At 37.0% G+C, this 22,896-nt stretch overlaps 1 protein-coding gene across 4 annotated transcripts; it reads left to right on the forward strand.

Annotated features, from left to right (window-relative positions):
• The first annotated feature begins 157 nt into the window (after nucleotides 1–157).
• NHLRC3 (NHL repeat containing 3) lies at nucleotides 158–12,292 on the forward strand. 4 transcript variants are annotated; one of them, XM_031001302.3, is made up of 7 exons: nucleotides 158–581; nucleotides 1,001–1,153; nucleotides 1,429–1,576; nucleotides 3,972–4,172; nucleotides 5,953–6,044; nucleotides 9,220–9,332; nucleotides 9,854–12,292. In XM_031001302.3, exons 1-7 carry the CDS (start codon nucleotides 498–500, stop codon nucleotides 10,104–10,106), a joined length of 1,044 nt encoding a protein of 347 aa, XP_030857162.2. In that variant the 5' UTR covers nucleotides 158–497; the 3' UTR covers nucleotides 10,107–12,292. The 4 variants fall into 4 exon arrangements, with proteins under 4 accessions (XP_030857162.2, XP_055216330.2, XP_030857164.2 ...); XM_055360354.2 differs by having other exon boundaries at nucleotides 180–748; XM_055360355.2 differs by lacking the exon at nucleotides 3,972–4,172 and having other exon boundaries at nucleotides 177–748.
• The last annotated feature ends 10,604 nt before the right edge of the window (nucleotides 12,293–22,896 follow it).

Below are 22,896 nucleotides of genomic sequence, written 5' to 3' on the forward strand. Positions count from 1 at the left end.
CTGGATGGTAGGAATAGGATGTGGCAAAAATCCTTCCCGAAGCCTAGCGGTCATTATTTTGAATGTCATCCCCACCATACCTCGTGTCTGAGTGTGCGATGTTTTGATTTTGCCGTCTGGATTAAAAAGAATAAATGGCGAGCGATTAAGGCATATCTACGGGCGCCCATACCTTGGTGGCCACTGGAAGTCAGCGGCGCGGACTGCCCTGAGGGCGGGAAAGGGTGGTCACTGGGTCAGCCCGAAGCACCTGACATGAGGGCGGGGACCCCGAAATGCACACGAAGTCCGGAACTGGTCTTGTGTGATTTTCATTCGCCCTGGTCTCTGTTCCCTTTCGTACTCAAAGCTCGTGCATCCAGGGAGGGGAAACCGGAGATAGGGTCTTCGGGCCCCGGGCAGACCCTCTGTGCCGCTGCAAACCGTTGCAGCCTGAGGCTGTCAGGTCCTCCCCCAGACACCTGCGGACCCTCCCTCGCCTGGCTTCCCGTCTGGTCATGGCGAGATTCTGGGTCTGCGTAGCCGGTGCTGGCTTCTTTCTTGCATTTTTGGTTTTGCATTCGCGTTTTTGTGGCTCTCCAGTGAGTTGGGTAGTGAGGAAATGACTGTCGGGTGTGCGGATGGCCCTGTTGGGAGGCGTCGCCACGGTCGTGGCATGGAGGTGGCAGGCCCTGGTTCCCTCAGTAGCTTGTCTCAAAGCCTGCACCTGGGTCCAAACTGCCTTGACCCTTTGAGTTTAAAAATTTGTGTATGTTACATCGCCATTTTCCTCTTTCCCAACTCTTACTACATCCTCAAATAATTTGCAGACTTGTATTGTGGTCGTGTTGGTCTTTAGGCATCTAAGCTCATTTCTTTGGAATTATTTCAGTCCAGCAAACTTCTAGTTGTCAAGGCATGCTTAAAAATAAGCCCTGTTACCCCCCTCCCCCCCCCCCCGCCCTTTTTTTGTTCTTACCTAGAGGGTAAACTAAATCTGAATTGTCTGATTTTGTTTAAGGTTTTGAGGAACTTTACTTTTGCAGTTTCCTGGAGAACTGAGAAAATTCTTTACCGGCTGGATGTGGGTTGGCCTAAGCACCCAGAATATTTTACCGGAACAACATTTTGTGTTTCAGTTGACTCCCTCAATGGATTGGTTTACATAGGTCAAGTAAGTAAATAGAGATTTAAAAAAATTATGAACACAAAGGAAACAACAGCCTTCCTGTCTTGCTGTAGTAACTGACCATATGCGTTTATATCATGCTAATTGTGCAATTTATTTTTGAGTTGGTCTCAAGTATTTTGGTTTCGAATGTGAAAGATATGTTAGATTTTGAAAGTGGTTTTTGTAGTAAAATTCTCAGTTATTTTTTTTCTTCGCCAAGATACAGATTACCTTTCCTTTAAACTGATCCTAAGAAGTTATTTTTTGTATACCTTCAGAGAGGGGATAACATCCCAAAAATATTAGTGTTCACAGAGGATGGATATTTCCTACGAGCCTGGAATTATACAGTTGACACACCTCATGGTATATTTGCAGCCAGTACTCTATATGAACAATCCGTCTGGATCACGGATGTAGGAAGTGGTATGTATAGTAATATCTATTAAATTATCTTACTGGAAATCACATCTTTGCACATGTCCTTGTTTGTATTGTTTAAAATCAGAGTTGCTGAATCTAATTGTAATTTCTTTAACGATTCATGAAATCACATGTTTTTAACAAACTTTATATTGTACTTCTGTGGAATTAAGAAATTTGACAAGGGCTGGACGCGGTGGCTCACGCCTGTAATCCCAGCACTTTGGGAGGCCAAGGCGGGCGGATCACGAGGTCAGGAGATCGAGACCATCCTGGCTAACACGGTGAAACCCTGTCTCTACTAAAAATACAAAAAAAAAAAAAATTAGCCAGGCGTGGTGGCGGGCGCCTGTAGTCCCAGCTACTCAGGAGGCTGAGGCAGGAGAATGGCGTGAACCCAGGAGGCGGAGCTTGCAGTGAGCCGAGATCGCGCCACTGCACTCCAGCCTGGGTGACACAGCGAGACTCCGTCTCAAAAAAAAAAAAGAAAAAAAAAGAAAGAAATTTGACAAGGAGCCTGTTAATATGATCTTTCCTTGAACCTGTCTAGGGTCTTTTCCTCTTTAAAACATCAGTTGCTCTTCTCACATTAAATAACTCTAAACTGAAGCCAAATAAAGTGGCAGTCTCTGAAAGCAATGCCTGGAATCCTTGACTCTTATTTTCCTTTTCCAGTTCTCTTTCATAAAAGATTGTGAAATCGTAACTGCTTTGTTTCTCAAAGTGCAAAGATTGCAGAAACTGTTGTTAATGTTTTTGAAATTCTACTGACTGAAGCATGTCTGAAATCTTCCTGCCATCAAATATTTTTAGTAGAAAAAGCTGAAAAATGAAGTGAGCACAACTGAATGTGCAGCTATGGAGAAAGTTTTCAGAGAAACAATTCACCTGTGGCTGTAGCTTAAGACAAGGCAATACCTGAGATATCCTGGCATTACCCTAGGAATTCAGGAAGAAATGGGATTATAAAGACATTATTTCTAGTATTCCTTGGCCCAGTTATGTTCTTGAATTGAGGGACATCCTGGTTCTACAGTCCTGGCTGATTCAGATACCATTTTTTAGAGATAATGAGTTCTCAGTTTCTGTAAGTAGTGCCATTATCACAGCTGTTCTCAGAACCCATAAGATTTCTGGGCCTCAGCTGATGGCCCATTTATTTCATGCTGTGTTTTACATAGTACGAATCTGGTTCAACCAAAAAAAGTCTATAGATTATCACTGAGTGAATTGTTAATACTATAATGAGAGTCTATTTTCACTTTTTTCCTGAAGATCCACTGTTAAAGACCATTTCTTTGAGTTCATTTTATTCATGTGATTTTTAAAAATAAGACTTCCTTGATTCCCAGAAATAAAAAGAGCACAGACAATCTCTTCATTTTTTCCATTACAGCTAATTTTCTACCCAGAGATCTGAAGACAGTTTTATATTCCTATTTCCCAAAGGAATAAATTTCCTCTAATGAAAAATATGGCTACAAATTAGCCTTTTTTTTTGAGAAAATTTTTTATTGGTAGTCTTTTTTGCTACTTTTTAGAAACTTGGAGGCTTATGTGTTTTTTATTGCTATAAACTTTAGCTCAACTGTCTAAAAGTGTAATAGTAAATAAATTATTTAACATAGAATTGTAATGCAAGCTGATTCACTTTCTTTCTGGTAAGCTCAATGTATCCAGTTTGTCTTTTGAATACCTATCAATTAATTTGGCATATGTACCTTCAAATTGATTTCTGTTCACTGCTTTATGATATTCCCTTATTAGTAGTCTGCTTTATGCTCTTGCTTGTAAGCTAATTTTAACTTAAAGAAATTTTAACGTGAGAAAATAAGATACTCGTGATTTACAAAGATTATTTTCTTCTTAGCAAAGAAAAGTTGAGGGGTTGAATTTTGAATGTCTCCACAAGGTGAAAATGCAGTTAAAAAAAAAATCTGTACCATAGAGAACGTTTTTGTTGACTTACTGAAATTTAAGGTCTGTATGTGAGTGATTGAAATAACAGTTTCAAATATAAGTTGTTCCCTTTACATTTTCTTCTTGATTTCCTTTCATAAGCAATGCTTATTCAAGGTCATAAGATTAAAAAAGAAAATGGTGCACCAATACTTTGTTAGCATTCTGAGTTTCCTGTATAATGAGTCAATTATGGGGATGTTATTTATTTGAATTTAGAATCTGCTTATTTTGGACTAATGGAGATTTTAATTCGTGATCAAATTTGGTTGTAATTTACGAAGAAGCTATAGTGCTTGTCAATTATATGTAATTTCCTAAGCCTATCACCTATTTGTTATTATTTACTTCTATCAAATTTTTGCTCTTAGCTTACTTGAAAAATCTGAATGTTTGTATAGTGGTTTTATTTGTGAGATGTACATATCTATCTTTATAGGATTCTTTGGTCATACTGTTAAAAAATACAGTTCTTTTGGTGATCTTGTTCAAGTCTTGGGTACTCCAGGCAAAAAAGGCACTAGTTTGAATCCTTTGCAGTTTGATAACCCAGCAGAATTATATGTAGAGGACACAGGAGATATTTACATTGTGGATGGAGATGGAGGATTGAATAACAGATTGATCAAACTGTCCCAAGGTACATTACTTGTTTATGGTATTATAAAAATATTATAAATTGATTTTAATTTGTTCGATACTTGGTATAATGTTTTAAGTGTTGTGTATGAAGCGTTGTGTAAAGAGCTAAGTGTATTACTACGAGAAAACTGAAAAACAGATGGGTATGATTGCCCACAATAAATGATCCTGATAACAGGCCCACTTATTCTTCACCAAAGGCCAGGAGATTCCTCCAAAAGTAACTGGCAACAGTATGAGAATTTCTAGTGGGCTCAGGAGATAAGTGTGTATCCTATTTAATTAAGCATGTAGAAATTAGAAACCTAGAATCCCAGACTCAAGTATCCTACAGGCTGATTAATCAGCAAGCATTTTATTGAGTGCCCTTTCTGTGTCCTCTCTAGTATCAGGAGGTGCAGATCTATTATGTATGAAACAATGAAATGTAGTCTATGGTATTGATTCTTAAAGCAAAATGGACTTAGGAGAAACTAAATTGCCTGGAGAAATAGAACAAGATATCATGAAGGAAGTAGTTATTGAACTAAACTAGTTTTGGTGGGAGGAGAAGGGAGGATGGATGGAACATTCATGGAGGGTTTATCATGCATGGTCTACAGGCATTTATTAGCAGGAAAGAAGGTGAAGATGCACTTTTTCAGCAGCAGAAAATACAATTTGGGATGTTTCTGAAGTCTTATTTGAGGATTATTAAAGCCATGTTTTTGCGTATAACATTTTTGAGGTTTTCTTAGTAGAAAAGTGATGTTACAACAGCAGGTTTTATAAGACATTCTTTTAGGATCTACTTCAAGTGAGCTCTGTCATTTGGAGGCTGTGTAGTCAATTTATCAATTAGTAACTGAATTTGGTTGATAACAGTTGAAAGGGAAATGTAGAGTAAGGATAAAGCAAGAATCCAAAAAATTCAATGAAAGAAACAACGAAATCTAGGAGACAGATTGAATATGAGTGTATTAGTTTCCTGTGGTTGCCATAACAAATTGCCACAAACTGCATGGCTTTAAACAACATAAATTTATTCTCACAGTTTTGGAATCCAGAAGTCAGAAATCTGGTAGACTGTGCTCACTCTAAAGGTCCTGCCTTGCCGCTTCTAGTTTCTGGTGGCTCAAGCATTCCTTGGCTTGTGGCAGCAAAACTCTGATGTCTGTCTCCATATTCACATGGTGGCCCCTTCTTCTCTGTGTGTTTTTGTGCCTCCAGTCTTTCCCTTCTTTCTCTTAATAAGGATTTAGGGCCCACCCTAAATCCATGATGATCTCATGAGATCCCTAATTTAATTTTATCTGCAAAAACTATTTCCAAATAGCATCACATTCCCAGGTATCAGGAGTTAGGACTTGGACATCTTTTTAAAGAACCACAGTTGAACCCACCGTAGTGCGTAATAAAGGAGATAGACGGTAAAATCATAATGTGAATTTTTAAGGTCTGTGGAATACTAATATCAAGTAACAGATAAGTTGGGAAGGGGAACCAGTTTTAGGGAGAGGATGGCATAAACCCTAAACAATGATTTTGAAGCAGTCATGAAAAATTCAAGTGGAGATAATAATTAAAGAAGTAGATTAATTCCCTAAAGCAGAGAAGGAACTTTAAAAAAAAAACTGTAAGAAATGGGCAAATGGGCATATAGACAGGAAAGCTGAGAAAGCACAGTCAAGTGAACCAGCGGTGTAATTAAATAGTTCTTTGTAACCTGTTTCATAAAATATGCAAATGCATGAGACATTCTATATGTTGCTCTGACTATATATTTTTACCGTCTATAGATTTCATGATCCTTTGGCTGCATGGAGAAAATGGAACAGGGCCTGCTGAGTTCAACATACCTCACAGTGTTACACTTGATTCAGCTGGTCGGGTAAAAATACAGTGTCATTGTGTCTGGGACTTTGTGTCTGAATATGTTTGTGCGTGTATGTGTGTGTATGTGTGTGTGTCTGGGCATGTATATATAGATTGTGGTATACATGTGTGGGCATGTGGATACATGTGTGTTAGTGGGTATGTCTGGGTAATTACTCTGGGGCTGGGTGTGCACACATACTTTCTTACAAGTGTTTGAGTCCTATAGTGAGGGGGTTCCCCAAACATTTAGAAAGGAGCAAAATGGATTTCCTGTACCATTTAAAAGGATAGAAGGAACAAATAATGGATCTGAACATAAAGTTACCTGAAAAAAAAAAGTTGTCCTCTTACTGGGAAAACTCCACTAAAAGTGTTTGAATATCTTTTCACTTCTCAAGAAAAAAATGTGCTGATCTAAAGTGGAGTGGGAGAGGTTAACCTTGGAAGTCTGAAAAAGAGTCACCTAGGCAAACTCTTTTTTTTTTTTCTTTTTTTTTTGAGACGGAGTCTCGCTCTGTCGCCCAGGCTGGAGTGCAGTGGCGCGATCTCGGCTCACTGCAAGCTCCGCCTTCTGGGTTCACGCCATTCTCCTGCCTCAGCCTCCCGAGTAGCTGGGACTACAGGCGCCCGCCACCACGCCCGGCTAATTTTTAGTATTTTTAGTAGAAACGGGGTTTCACCGTGTTAGCCAGGATGGTCTCGATCTCCTGACCTCGTGATCCACCCGCCTCGGCCTCCCAAAGTGCTGGGATTACAGGCGTGAGCCACCGCGCCCGGCCGGCAAACTCTTGTTCTCACTAACTCCACATTGTTTAGGGAACAGAAAGCTTTAGCCAACAAATTTCAATCAGTTTCTCTCTTTTCTACCCTACTCACTACTATCTCTTTTGCATTTACTCAATTTCTAAGCATAGATCTCACTTCTTTGAGGTTACCTTTTCACAACAAAACCGCCACCAAAAAATTTGTATATTAGTTTCTCCTCCTCTTTTCCTATAGCAGCCTGTACTTCCTATCATAGTAACTATCATGCTATATTATAATCATTTGTCTCTCTCCCCTAATAGATGTCAGGCTGTTGAAAGTGCTTACTGAATCTCTTTTGCTTTATTTCTTTGTGCCTAGTACATAGTAGTCATATTTATTTATTAAATGACTAAATGTCTTGACACACAATGGGTACATTAGGCTACTTGCCTTCATACCATTAGGCATTTAATCCATTTCTACTTCCGATTCAGTGCTCAGCAAACAAACTTCTAATTATGACTTGGCTTCCTAATCATAATTGATTGACAAAAATGAGAATGTTTTGATCATTAAATCTTCTGATCTGCCATAAGACGTTAATCAACCGTGTGAACTTTGTATATAAATTGGGAACTGGAAACTTTGAATTAAACTTTTGCACATTATCCTCCTGAGCTTGGGTGACTCGTGTGCTAAGAAAAAAAATCAAATTTCAGAACATGTGAGACCTCGACCCAGGTAAATTCATCATGGTGAGGAACGCCCTTCTAAAAGGCCTTGGAAATCATCTGATGGGGGTACTCTGGCATTCCTGAGTGATAAAGAGTGTCAATTATACAAAATTGTGTTTTATAACAATAGCAATTCTGTTCTGAGCATTTTACGTAATTAACTCATTTAATCATCACCACAACCCTATATGAAAGGTTAGTCAGTTCCAGACTTGTTGTTATGTGTTAAACAGGAGTTCCCATAATCAAAATTCATTGAGTGTTGAGCAGGAAAGATGATGCTAACAATCTAAAGTATCATTCCATCCTAGGGTGTAAACTATACTTCTTCCTTGGTCATTTGTCTGGGATACTAGTCTCAAACTCTTTAAGAAAACCTATCCTTACTAAAGGATCATAGATCAGGAAAAGACCTTGAGAAATTGCTTTATTTTGGCATCAACAACCTTTCTTAAATGGTGTAGTGAGTTTTGATTTGTTTCTGATTGGAGATTAATTCAGTGGCTACCAAAATTCACACACATTGATGAAGCTGTAGTCAGGGTTACCTGTGAAGAAATTATCTCTCAATCCACAAACCCAAGAAATCCAAAGGACCAAAAGCAGGGAGGTAGAAGTAAAGAGGACTGACCCACTCCCAGTCCATTCTTTCATACCTCTCTACAACCCTGGCCACAAGTCATCAAAAACCATTTCCTGCCGGGCGCGGTGGCTCACGCTTGTAATCCCAGCACTTTGGGAGGCCAAGGCGGGCAGATCACGAGGTCAGGAGATCGAGACCATGGTGAAACCCCATCTCTACTAAAAATACAAAAAAATTAGCCGGGCGTGGTGGTGGGCGCCTGTAGTCTCAGCTACTCGGAGAGGCTGAGGCAGGAGAATGGCGTGTACCCGGGAGGCGGAGCTTGCAGTGAGCCGAGACTGTGCCACTGCACTCCAGCCTGGGTGACAGAGAGAGACTCCATCTCAAAAAATAAAAATAAAAAAATAAAAAAAAACCATTTCCCTTTATGCTTTAAGCTGCATGCATGTGGCCATGAAATGTCATTTAGAATGCATCTCACTTCTTGTCTTAGAACAAGTTCCTTAATAACCCATTACAGCCTATAACAAACCTAAATTAAACCTATTACTGTTCTTTATTTGTTGCTAAAATATCTCAGGCTTCTTCTTTAGTTGGTTCAGCACTCTGTACATACCTTGGTAATAGCAGGTATGGGTTTAATGATACTGCAATATGAATGAATACCTCACATCCTGCTATATTGAGCTCTTGAGAAGTAAGGCTGCTTTTCTTTGTCATGTTGCCTGGCCCAGGAGCTGACAAGCCAGTAGTACTCATTGAAAAATGAATGCTTGTTAGAGGAATGAATGAATGTTGTCAGTTTTCATTATCTACTGATCCCCTGCATTATGGTAGAGTACTCCAGCTTTTTAGTTATTCACACATTTAGAACAGTAGACAGAGTATTATAAGCTTTGGGTTAAGACAGCTTTGGGTTGTGCCTCTCCCATTTGTAAGCTCACTTCAGAGACGGCAACCTTTCTGAACTTTAGTTTTTCCTCATCTGAAAATGGGACTTAACTACCTTCTTTGGAATCCTCTTAAGTGAGATAATATATGGTGAAACTAATGAAAATAAACATTCCTTTCCCTTTTTTCTTCTCATGGATATTTTTCAATTGACATTTTTGTGTGTTTCTCAGGTGTGGGTTGCTGACCGAGGAAATAAAAGAATCCAAGTATTTGATAAAGACACTGGGGAGTGGTTAGGAGCATGGAATAATTGTTTCACAGAAGAGGGACCTTCTTCAGTCAGGTAATTGTTTCATTTTATTGCAAAATGCTTGTTTTAGTTAGTGTATGTGTCTCACTTCCTCTGAATAGCTAGCTGAAAGTTTAAAATATTTCTTGTTAATTTTGAATTAGGGGAAAATAGAAATATACAGAGAAATTTGATATCCAAGATTTTCAGATGCCAGATAAAGTGAAAACAAGAAATAACATATGCTAGACCTCTCCTCTAGCCTTTATTTGGAAAATGTTTAAACACAGGACAAAAATCAAACCCAGCCTAACATCAATTCTTCATTAATTTCATTTTGTGGACTATGATATTGATACTTTTAACAAATTTAAGCTAATCTGGCTTTGCTTACCATCATGGACATCATATTCCTTCATAAACAGAATTAGATCAAATTAAAATTCTTCTTAAAAGAATCATTCAGCAAGTAGGTGCCTACTGTTGTTTGGTACAGTAGGGGATTAAAATGTTGAAAAAAAATACCCTTATGTTTTTTCACAGACATTTATTATGTTAAATGTCTTTCTCCTTAGGTTTACTCCTGATGGGAAGTACTTGATTGTGGCGCAGCTGAATCTTAGCAGGCTGTCAGTTGTAGCAGCACCCCCAGTGGGAAGCATTGGGGAGTGTTCTGTGATCAGCACAATCCAACTAGCAGATCAAGTTTTGCCACATCTCCTAGAAGTCGACAGAAAGACTGGAGCAGTCTATGTAGCAGAAATTGGAGCAAAACAAGTACAAAAATACATCCCTTTGAATAGCTATGTTCCTTCATTTGGTTCATAATGTTTCTTTCCCGGGAATATTTCAAGTGGCAGTTCAGATTCTCAATTCACTAAGTGCTTAAAAATGATGTTCAAGCACAAGAATTTATTTTTCTAGTATAAAAGATCTAGTGTCAGAAAGATTTGTTTTTGTATCATTAAGAATCTTATATTTTGTTGCCCTCTTGGGACTTAGTTTTATTCGTAAGTGCATAAGGATATTTTAATGAAAGGAAAGTAACTAAAAAATGGGGTTGGGAAGAGGGACTAAGGTCATAACCTCATTATTTGCCCTGGTAGACTGATTCTCCCTGGGTAAAAAAAATGGGAATAAAAATGAGCTTGCATGATAATTTATTAAATTTCATGTGAAGAACTCCAGACCTCCAGATTGTGCAACTAACATAAAATGAGCTGCTTGAGAGATTGTAAATAAGATGAACTATTGATTAATTTGACTACCCACAGAGTGCTGTGTCTTGACGACTTAAAAATGAAAAAGCAGGATTGCCTTTTGAGTAGCTTGCAGTCTAGTGGGGAGACAAGCAGGCAAACAGTCACAACACAGCAAAAGCGACCTTGGAGCGTAGTGGGACTTTTGGAGTAGGAGTGCTGCATTTGACTGAGGGAATCATGGATACTTCGCAGGAGAAGTGAATTTGAGCTCAGACTTGAAAACTGAGGAGGAGCTTACCAAGGGACAAGGAGGAGAAAACAATAATTTCCAAGTAAAGAAGGTATAAAAAGTTAGAAATGTACTGTAAACTTTGATAGGCTTTTAGGCCTTTTTTAAAGCCCAACTTGGTTTCTGTCCATTACCTATAAGATATTTAATGTCAGTCAGCCTTTAAATGTAGGAATAAAATGGCTGGCATCTAAGCACTTTAGTAAAAGAGGTTTTTACAAATAACTAAGGATTGTAGAGCTTCCTTCTCTTTTTTTTTCTTTTTCTTTCTTTTGTTTTACATGAACTCAGCTTATTCCTAACATTTGTCTACCTCAAAGAAATTTCAAGATTATTTAGATAACATGGATATGTGCCAAATCCTTTAAGCTGTTAAGATGATAATTTCCTGCTTTCCTCCTTCTACATCTTCTCCTCCCACTCCCTCCTTTGGTCTGAATATTGGCTTCCCAATTAAGACCTTTTTTTTTTTTTTTTTCCAGTTTGTTTTAGCTTATTATATGTTTTGGAGGAACTTTGCCATTTTGTAGTCTTTCAAATCATTCTTCCCCCTTCCTCACATCAGCTTCCTGCTTTTCCCAGTGTTTTACTGTAAATTGTGTAGCATATGACAAATCTTGAGCTGACTTTGCTCTTCACCTGTTATGGCTGGAGTATTTTCCAGACCTGAAGGGACTCACACTTGTTTTGATACTTGGATCACATCTCCGTGAGGTTAGGAAGGTAAATCTACCAACAGGAAGCCCTGTACTCTGTATTCCAAGGCCATTGATAAATGTGTTTGTGCTACTGATCGGACTGTATGACCTTAAACAAGTCACCTTAGTTTTCAGTGAAATGGGAACATCATTGTCTCCTCTTTCATGAATGCTGTGAGAATCAGATGTGCAACAGGTACAGACTTGCCCTTTGAAATCTATACCTCTGGATACATTAGAGGCATTTTATTAATAAAGGCCCTTCTAAATGTGCTATTTATTTGACAATAACTATCAGATTTGCCTTAATTTTGTGTTTATAGCATTTATCAAAACGTATCCTCATAGACTTTATGCAGATTAATATGGTCAATTGATTTGGATAAAAGAAAGTAATTTCAGGGTTTGTTTTTAAGCCAGGACAAGAAGTGCAAATGCCTCTTTGAAGCAATTTAGGCTAAACTGATTTTGAAATTTCAAAATGTTTTATTTTACTTTGTTTTATTAAGCCAGGACAAGAAGTGCAAATGCCTCTTTGAAGCAATTCAGGCTAGGTAAACCGATTTTGCCATTTCAAAATGTTTTATTTTACTTTGTTTTATATCAGTCTTATAAAACCTGCTGCAAATATTTCTGAATGTCTTTGTAAAAGTGTTTGTTAGTGTACCTGTGATTATAGTACTTCACTTTTTTCCTTTGGATTAATTGGTTAAATGAATGAGAAATGTGTTATGTTTTTTACTAAAAAGTATAAATTAAAATTTTGGAAAGAAAAGGCAATATTATCTGGCTCCCCAATTAAAGTTTGATTTTATTGTCACAAAAGCAGTCTATAACTTTTTATTCCTTTAAAGAATTTCAGCAATTATGAAATCACAAGTTGATGCTGAAAGAATATCCCACTTTTCACACATATAGGGTGTAAGCTGATGTGCATAAATATGACTAGAAGTTGCTTAGAACATTTAAAGAATGTAGCTTGTTTTGAGGTGGTGGGAGGGTACAACTGACTGTAATAACTAGCTAATTGTCTACATTTCTGCATTAAAAGTGGAACATCTTTATACTTCTACTTTTTAGGTCTATTCTTGGAGTGGGGAGGGGAGAAAGTGTTCTAAATTAGAAAACCAAAGGCTATAGATTTAGCTCTATCTTTCCTTACCTGTACCATCAGATTGGGTCTTTCAAGTGGAATATTTATCGATCAGAGAAAACTTGGATGAAATCTGATGGTGAACAAAGATTTACCAAGAATTTTTTTATTTTTTATTTTTGAGACAGAGTCTCGCTTGGTCGCCCAGGCTGGAGCGCAGGAGTCTCGCTCGGTCGACCAGGCTGGAGTGCAGTGGCGCCATCTTGGCTCACTGCAAGCCCCGCCTCCCGGGTTCATGCCGTTCTCCTGCCTCAGCCTCCCGAGTAGCTGGGACTACAGGCGCCCGTCACCACACCAGGCTAATTTTTTTTTTGTATTTTTAGCGGAAATGGGGTTTCACCGTGTTAGCCAGGATGGTGTTGATCTCCTGACCTCGTGATACGCCCGCCTCCGCCTCCCAAAGTGCTAGGACTATGTTCTTAGGTCACTTAACGGATTAAAAGACTGCTTCAAGCAATGTAGTGTAAGGCTAAGGCAGTAAAGTCCTATTTTGTTTTGCCTTTGCTGGTTTTAAGCACTTTTGCATTTGAAAACAGGACACATTGGATAGTCAGCATTAAAATGGAAACTCTCAAATTTTTGCTTTTTAGACTTACCAAAATAAATGAGAGTTTTTAAGTCCTAAATTTATTAATTTGTTGTATTCTCTGCTATATATTTTCAGCAACAATAAAAAATCAAAATAATCAGCTTTATTGATTCAGTAAAATGTTTTGAGACAACAAACATATAAAAGCACTCAGTCAAGTGTCCTCTGCTCTAATAGTTCCCTACCTGGTTGGGAAAACAAGCTACTTAAACCTTGTCTTTTAGTAGTTTTAGGAGGTACCATTTTTGGCACTTGTGTTATGTTACATTCTTGATACACAAGAGGTCAGTAGCGTTCTGCTTATAAGCATTTCTTGAAATCAAACATGGGCTAAACTTCATACTTTGGTTGTTTTTTTTTTAATTGAAGCTACAGTGTTCACCATACTTTCATTGTTTTTCTTTTTTCTGCCACTTGCTTACATCTTGAGGAAATTGCTTTATGGGTGAAACATTTTCCAAGCATTGTTGGAAATTTTTTACTGGTTAATTGGACTTGTCCACAATTAAAAAAAAAGTTTAAACCTTTTCAGTAATTCAGACTAACAGCCAGAAGTGAATTAACTTATTTTAAATGAAGGTGAAACTACAATCTGAATGTGTGAGTTTAGTACGATAGAGAATGAATTTGTATTAGTGGGGAATCATTCTTTTTTCTCCCTAGTTGTTTTTTGTTGTCGTTGTTGCTGTTGTTTAAAAAAAAAAAACAATTTCACCTTGTGGTTGCTACTTTACAAATAAGAAAAATAAGTTTTTTATAAAGACTCTTAGGTCATTTCTTCATCAGCTACTCTGGAATCCATGAGTTTATAAATTAATCGTCTAAACACTAAATGGCATGTAGATGCTCCTTTGGTGTATAAGAATTGAATAGAATTTGAGCAATGAAAAATAACACTACTTAAAACTTATTTTTTCCATTGTAAACAATGAAGTAATACGACTTAATTCTGCTTCTATGTAATTCATAAATAAAAAACTCACTGTAACATTAAAACAAGCATGTCCTACATGAGTTATATTTAAATAAATTAATTTTAATTTAAATTAATTTAATAGATTAATTTGCATGAGTCACAACAAATTGATATTATAAACTTGCTTCTCAATTTTCAGCCGCTTTATCAAAGGAAGAAAATTTTAGTTGCATGGTGCAGATTCTCAGATTTGTTCCTAATGAGAATTAGTTACTGTAATATGTGTTAGAAATTTTTTTTTACAATACGACATTTATATACAAATTGTCACAATCATCAGTTAAATGTTTTTATAACATTTTTCTTCACAGTGTGTATAAAGAAGTATTTAAATATTTTGATGCTTCCTGTATTGAACTGAAATACTAATTTTTACTTAACTAAAGGGATGAAGGAACTAACTATATGTACGTTTGTTTTTAATCAACATTAATTGAGGTAAATGTATTCAGTTTTGCGTGGAGTGTATGGGGGTTACGTTTGTGTAGTCTGTGTGCATATGTGTAAATATAGATGTGCATCTAAAGGGCATTATGCCCAACTAGGTCAGAAGAACTGGATCAAAACAGTTGAAACTTAACATGGCTAAATGTTAAGTCCTCATGGGAGGAAACCTGGTTTGGCAACAAATTATTTGAAAAAGTTTTGGAAAGTTTGTTGGCCAAAAATATTACAAGCCTTGTTAAGAAAAATGTTGCAATCTTAGACAACATTGAAGTGTAGATTTAATGGCAGTTTAATCGACAAGATAGTCTATATATCTAGTAAACAGCTCCGTGGTGTTGTTTCCTTTGGCTACTGCATTTTAAGGGGGCATCCTATAAACTGTTTAACCCAAAAGCAGTGTGATGGTTAATATTGAGTGTCAACTTGGTTGGATTGAAGGATGCAAAGTATTGTTCCTGGGTGTGTCTGTGAGAGGGTTGCCGAAGGAGATTAACATTTGAATCAATGGACTGTGAGAGGCAGCCCCACCCTCAATCTGAGTGGGCACCATCTAATCAGCTGCCAGCGTGGCTAGAATAAAAGCAAGCAGAGGAACGTGGAAGGACGAGACTGGCTGAGTCTTCGGGCCTTCATCTTTCTCCCATGCTGGATGCTTCCTGCCCTTGAACATTGGACTGCAAGTTCTTTAGCTTTTGGACGTTTCGACTTACACCAGTGGTTTGCCAGGGGCTCTCAGACCTTCTGCCACAGACTGAAGGCTGCACTTTCAGCTTCCCTACTTTTGAGGTTTTGGAACTCAGACTGGCTTTCTTGCTCCGCAGCTTGCAGGTGGCCTGTTATGGGACTTTACCTTGTGGATCATGTGAGTCAGTACTCCTTAAACTCCCTTTCATATATCCATCTATCCTATTCATCCTGTCTCTCTAGACAACCCTGACTAATACAAGCAGGTAACCAAAATAACAGTGTTTGGAAATAATTCTGAAGTCTCAGAGGGTGATCATGTAGTAGAGTGAATAGAATTCTGCACTTTCCTCCAGAACTAAGACAATGAGTACAAATAATAGAGTGGTCCTTTGGATCAGCCCAATAAAAGAACCCTCCTCTAGCAGTGGAATGGGCTGTAGCAGTGGATGTGGTAAAGCTTGGTGTTTCACAGCTTGGAATCCAGAGTTAGGTTGACCTACGTTCTAATCCACGCCCTGCAACTAATTTGTATTGTTTTGAGCTATGCCTCATTTTTTTGCTCATTTGTGAAATGGGAATACTAGTATTTTCCTTATGGAATTATTGTGAATACAAATAAGATCATGCATGTAAAGCATTAAGCCCTGTCTCTGACATGCACTAAGCACTCAACAAACCTTAAGAGATTCACTTGTGGTATTTCAGTCAGACAATGGCAGTCATGCCACCACCTTTGGGCAGGGTTTGGGAGAATGGTGAGACCACATGAACTTCCCTATTATATAATTCTGTGTTTAGTCACAGTATTGAAAATTAAAGTTAAGGCTGTAATATACTAAAGCATCTATCATTTAGAAATGCCATTTTAAAAAACATGGCTATTTTTAGTTGACATTAATGCTGTTTATCCAACAAGTAATTTATGAGCAAGGTAAAGACTCCCACCTTCTGCAATTTATATTCTAGTTGGAGAGACAGAGGAAATTGAGAGGAAAAATGGGATTTTGGTTAACATTTATGGTATACATTAACACTTAGTTGGTTAAGCAAATACCCATTTTCAGTGTTCTTCTGCCTTTCCTTCCAGTACTGTAACGACTGGAAGAGCTGGGTGCTCACTTCCTCAGCCTGCTAGCAACTAGAGGTAGCTCTGTGACGTGGCTCTGACCATAATTGGAAGTCTACTGGTAGACTTCTAGAAAAGCATTTGCTTTTTTGATTTTAAAAAATAGCAGCATCACTCCTTTATCCATTTCTTCCCTGCCTTGAACTTGGAAGTGATGCCTGAAGTTGCAGTAGCCGTCTCAGAACCATGAAGCCACAAAACAGCAATCTTAAGGCAGAAAGATAGGAGCCTGGGTTTTTAGCATGTTAGGGAACCACTACATTGTCCTTGTATTTCCTTTCTCCAGACTTATTTTTATGTGAGATAATTAAATGTGACTAAAGCCACTGTTAGTTGAATGTTTTCTTGCAGGTGAAAGCATTCCTAAAAATGTAATACTGAGTTAAACTGTATTAATTTGAGAAAGATGGATATTTTTATTGTTTTAAGATTCTGTATCCAGGAATATGTCATTCCAATGTCTTATGTCCTTTAAGATTTTACAGGTTTTTTTTAAAAAAACAGATGCTGTGCCTTTTTCTCATGACAAATTTAGATTCCTGTGTCAAATTTATTCCATGCATTTATTACCGATACTAGAGTAGGATTTTTCCCCATTTCTATTTAGTTATTGGAGGTATAGAGAAAAGGAATCAATTTGTTTTATATATAATATATATTAACCTTAATTAATTTAATAATTTAATAAGAGTTAATTTAACAATTAACCTTAATTATTTTAATTAGCTATTATAGATATTTGGATTTTGTGGGTGGAGCACTGAAAAAAACTATACATCTTTTAATATTTGTATTGCTTGTTTGATTTTCAAAATTTTATTACATTAGCTACACTATTTAAAACAATGTTGAATGATAGGGGGATATCCTTATCTTATTTCTGATTTTAATGGAAATGTTTGCACTACATCAATTATTAATAATACGATATTTGCTATTAAGTTTTGGTAATTTTCATATTTCAGTTCTTTGTCTCTTAGAGTTTTATTAAGAATACTTAATTTTATCAACTGGCTTTTGACATTGATGTAGACAATATGTTGATGTAATGAATGTTACAGATTATTTTTCTTATGTTATTGGAAAACATTTTAATCATGATGTCTTGCTTGGAACTTTTATTCTTGAAACACAAAGGGCAGTAGAGTTCTATTTATACAATTTACTAATTATGTTTCTTCCATCTCCAAAAGGAAATTGAGTTTCCTTACAATAAAAGAATACATTAAAATAGAAAAAGTAATGTCAAACAAACATTTTATAGGAAAGTACATTTATTGGAAACCTGGATTAGTAATAGTTACAGCAATAAAATATTAAGTTAATTTTGAGTTTTCTTGTAGCTATGGCAAAGAAGGAAATATAAATAATTCTCATTTAATGAAATCTTATCCATTCTTTGGAAAAAACAAGCTCTTTTCTTTTTCTTTTTTTTTTTTTTTTTGGCTCAACTTGAAAAGTTTCCATAGTCTTCCACAAATTATAGATATCAGAAGAAACTGTGGTTATCAACAATAGCAATAAAAGTGATTTTTAATGGACTATATTATTAAATAGATTAGTGCAATTATGTATCAAAATCATGCCTTTTATTTTACTTGTTTATATATATTTTCAACTTTTAGATTCTGGGGGGCTACATGTACAGATTTGTTACAAAGGTATATTGCATGATGCTAATGTTTGTAGTATAATTGAACCTGTCATCCAGGATGTAAGGGTAATACCTAATAGGTACTTTTTCAGCCCTCTCCCTCTCCCAACCCCCTCCCTCTTATATTCTTCAGTGTCTGTTGTTCCCATCTTTATGTCTGTGTGTACCCATTGTTTAGCTCTCACTTGTGAGAACATGTGGTATTTGGTTTTCTCTTTCTGTATTCTCTCACTTAGGATACTGGCCTCAAGCTGCATCCATATTGCTGCAAACAGCATGACTTCACTCTTTTTTATGGCTGCATAGTATTCCTTGGTGTATGTGTACCATGTTTTCTTTGTCCAGTCCAACATTGAAGGGTATCTAGGTTGATTCCATGTCTTTGCTATTGTGAATAGTGCTGCAGTGAACATGGATGCATGTGCCTTTTTGGTAGAATGATTTATTTTTCTTAGGTTATATACCCAGTAATAGGATTGCTGGGTCAAATGCTAGTTCAGCTCTTAGTTCCATAAGAAGTCTTCCATACAAAAAAAAAAAAAAAAAATTAACTAGGCGTGGTGGTGCATTCCTGTAATCCCAGCTACTTGGGAGGCTGAGGCAGGAGAATCACTTGAACTAGGGAGACAGAGGTTGCAGTGAGCCAAGACTGCACCGATGCACTCCAGCCTGGCAACAGAGCGAGACTCTGTCTAAAAATACAAAACAAAACAAAAAAGAAGTCTTCCAACTGCTCTCCACAGTGGATGAACTAATATATTCCCACCAACAGTGTATTAGTGTTCCCTTTTCTCTGCAACCCCACCAGCATTTGTTATTTTTGACGGTTTAACAAAAGCTATTCTGACGTGTGTGAGATTGATTTGCATTTATCTAATGATTAGTGATGATGAGCATTTTTCCATTTGTTTGTTGGCCACTTGTATGTCTTCTTTTGAGAAGTGTCTGTTCATATCCTTTGCCCACTTTTTAACAGGGCTATTTGTTTTTTGCTTATTGATTTAGTTCCTTATAGATTGTGGACATTAGGCTATTTTCAGGTGCATAGTTTGTTTTCTCCCATTCTGTAGGTTGTCTGTTTACTCTGTTGATAGTTTCTTTTGCTTTGCAAAAGCTCTTTAGTTTAATTAGGTCCTACTTGTCAATTTTTGTTTTTGTTGCAATTGTTTATGAAGACAACCATAAATTCTTTGTCAAGGCCAGTATTGAGAAGGGTATTTCCTAGGTTTTCCTCAAGAAATGTTATGGTTTGAGGTCTTATATTTAAGTCCTTAATGCATCTTGAGTTAATTTTTACATATGGTGATAGATAGGGGTCTACTTTCATTCTTCTCTATATGGATAGCCAGTTATACCAGCATCATTTATTGAGTAGAGAGTCCTTTCTTCATTGCTTATTTTGTTGACTTTGTCAAAGATCATATGGTCACAGGTGTGCAGCTTTATTTCTGGGTTTCCTACTCTGTTCCATTGGTCTATGTGTCTATTTTTATAACAGTACCATGCTGTTTTGGTTATTGTAGCCTTATAATATTGTTTGAAGTCAGGTAATGTGATGCCCCCCAACTTTGTACTTTTTGCTTAGGATTGTGTTGGCTATTCAGGCTGTTTTTTGGTTCCATATGAATTTTAGAATAGTTTTTTCCAATTCTGTGAAAAATGATCTTGGTGCTCTAATAGGAATGGTGTTGAATCTATACATTGCTTTGGGCAATATGGCCATTTTAATGATATTGATTCTTCCCATCCTTGAGTATGGAATGTTTTTCCATTTGTTTGTGTCATTACTGATTTATTTCAGTGCATTTGTTGTTGTTCTTCTAGTGGTCTCTCACCTCCTTGGTTAGATGCATTTCTAGGTATTGTATTCTTTTTGAGGCTATTGTAAATAGGATTGTGTTCTTGATTTGGCTCTTAGCTTGAACATTACTGGTGTATAGAAATGCTACTAATTTTTGTACACAGATTTTGTATCATGAAACTTCACTGAAATTGTTTATCAATTCTTAGAGGCTTTGGTGGAGGCTTTGGCATTTTCTCAGTATAGAATCATATGATCAGGGAAGAGAGATAGTTTGGCTTCTCTATAGTTTTTCCTATTTCTGTGACTTTTATTTCTTTCTCTTGCCTGATTTCTCTGGCTAGGACTCCCAGTACTGGGTTGAATAGGAATGGTGAGAGTGGACATTCTTGTCTTATTCCAATTCTTAGGCGTCAGGCGAAATGCTTCCAACATTTGCCCATTAAGTATGATGTTGGCCATGAGTTTGTCATAGCTGGCTCTTATTATTTTGAGGTATGTTCTTTCAGTGCCTAGTTTGTTGAAGGCTTTTATTGTGAAGGGATGTTGGATTTTATTGAAGGTTTTTTTTTTTTTTTTTTTTTTTTGTCTATGGAGATGATCACATAGTTTTTGTTTTTAATCCTGTTTATGTGGTGAATCACATTTATTTACTTGTGTGTGTTGAACTATCCTTGCATCCCATAAATAAAGTCTGGGTGATCATGGTGAATTAACTTTTTGATGTGCTGCTGGATTTTGTTTGTTAGTATTTTGTTGAGGACTGTTGCATCTGTGTTCATCAGGGATATTGGCCTGCAGTTTTCTTTTTTCATTGTGTCTCTGCCAGATTTTTGGCATCAAGATGATGCTGGTTTTGTAAAATGAATTAGGGAAGAGTCCTTCCTCCTTGATTTTTTTTGGAATAGTTTCAGTAGGATTGATACCAGCTCATCCTTGTACGTCCGATATTATTCAGCTGTGAATCCATCTGGTCCAGGACTTTTTTTGGTTGGTAGGATTTTTATTACTAATTCAATTTTAGCAGTCATTATTGGTCTTCTCAGGGTTTCAGTTTATTCGTTCAATCTTGGGAAGTTGTGTGTTTCCAGAAATTTATCCATTGCTTCCAGATTTTGTTTTCTTTTCCTTTCTTCCTTTCCTTTCTCTATTTTTCTTTCTTTCTCTCTCTCTCTCTTTCTCTCTTTCTTTCTCTCTCTCCTTCTTTCCCTCCCTTCCCCCCTACCCTCCTTCCTTTTCCTTCAGTTATTTATTTATTTATTTTGAAACAGCACCTGACTCTGTCACTCAGACTAGAGTGCAGCAGCGCGATCTCGGGTCACCGCAACCTCCGCCGCCTAGGTTCAAGTGATTCTCCTGCCTTGGCCTCCTGAGTAGCTGGGATTATAGGTGCATGCCACCATGCCAGGCTAATTTTCTAATATTTTGTTAAGATGGGTTCTCACTGTGTTGCACAGGCTGTCTTCTAGATTTTCTAGTTTGAGTACATGGAGATGTTTTAGTAGTTAGTCTCTGAGGATCTTTTGTATTTCTGTGGGATCAGTGGTAATGTCATCTTTGTCTTTTCTGGTTCTACTTATTTGTATTGTTACTCTTTTTATTAATCTAGACAGCAGTGTATCAATCTTGTTTATCCTTTCAAAAAACCAACTTTTGGTTTCATTGATCTTTTGTGTGTATTTTTGCATCTCAACTTCATTCAGTTCTGCTCTGATTTTAGTTTTCTTCTGCTAGCATTGAGGTTCCTGTTTTTCTAGTTCTTCTGGGGGCAATGTTTGATTATTAATTTGATATCTTTCTAACTTCTTGATATAGGTATTTTGTACTGTAAACTTTTCTCTTATCACTGCTTTCATTGCATCCCAGAGATTTTGGTATGTTGTGTCTCTGTTTTCATTAATTTTTGAGAAATTTTTTATTTCTGCCTTAATTTTATTATTTACCCAAAAGTCATTCAGGAGTAAGTTGTTTAATTTCCATGTATTATGTGATTTTAAGAGGGCTTCTTGGTATTGATTTCTATTTTTATTGCACGGTCATTGGAGAGTATGGTTGGTATGATTTTAATTTTTTAAAATGTACTGAGACTTGCTTTATAACCAATTAATCTTAAGAGTGTGTTTCCTGTGCAATTGGGAAGAATGTATATTCTGTGGTTGTTGGGTGTAGGATTTCGTACATGTCTATTAGGTACAATTGGTCATGTGTCAAGTTTAAGTCCAGAATGTATTTGTTAGTTTTTCGCCTTGATAGTGTAACACTGTCAGTGGGGTGAGGTCCTCCAATATTGTTGTGTGGCTAAGTCTTTTTTTTTTTTTTTTTTTTGAGACGGAGTTTCACTCTTGTTGCCCAGGTGTCACCACGCCAGGCTAATTTTGTGTTTTTAGCAGAGACAGGGTTTCCCCTTGTTGGTCAGGCTGGTCTCGAACTCCCAACCTCAGGTGATGCGCCTGCCTCTGCCTCCCAAAGTGCTGGAATTACAGGCATGAGCCACCACGCCCAGCCCTGAGTCTTTTTGCCATTCTAGAAGTGCTTGTTTTATCAATATGACTTCTCCAGTGTTGGATGCATATGTATTTAGGATAGTTATGTTTTGCTGAAATGAACTTTTTATCATTATATAATGCCCTTCTTTGTCCTTTTTGACTATGTTGGTTTAAAGCTTGTTTTGTCTTATGTAATAATAGTTACCCTGCTCTTTTTTGCTTTCTGTTTGCATGATAGATTTTTCTCCATTTCTTTATTTTGAGACTATGGGTGTTGTTACACGTGGGATGGGTCTCTTGAAGATAGACGGTTGGGTCTTGACAGTCTGTGCCGTTTAAGTGGGGCGTTTAGACTATTTATGTTCAAGGTTAATGTTGATATGTAAGGATTTGTTCCTGTCATTTTGTTATGAATTGGTTGTTTTGTAGACTCAATTATGTAATTGCTTTGTAGGATCTGTTGTGTATGTACTTAAGTGTGTTTTTGTGGTATCAGATATTCTTTCCTTT

The sequence above is a fragment of the Gorilla gorilla genome, chromosome 14 (assembly GCF_029281585.2).
Source record: "Gorilla gorilla gorilla isolate KB3781 chromosome 14, NHGRI_mGorGor1-v2.1_pri, whole genome shotgun sequence".
In the NCBI taxonomy this organism is placed as follows: domain Eukaryota; kingdom Metazoa; phylum Chordata; class Mammalia; order Primates; family Hominidae; genus Gorilla; species Gorilla gorilla.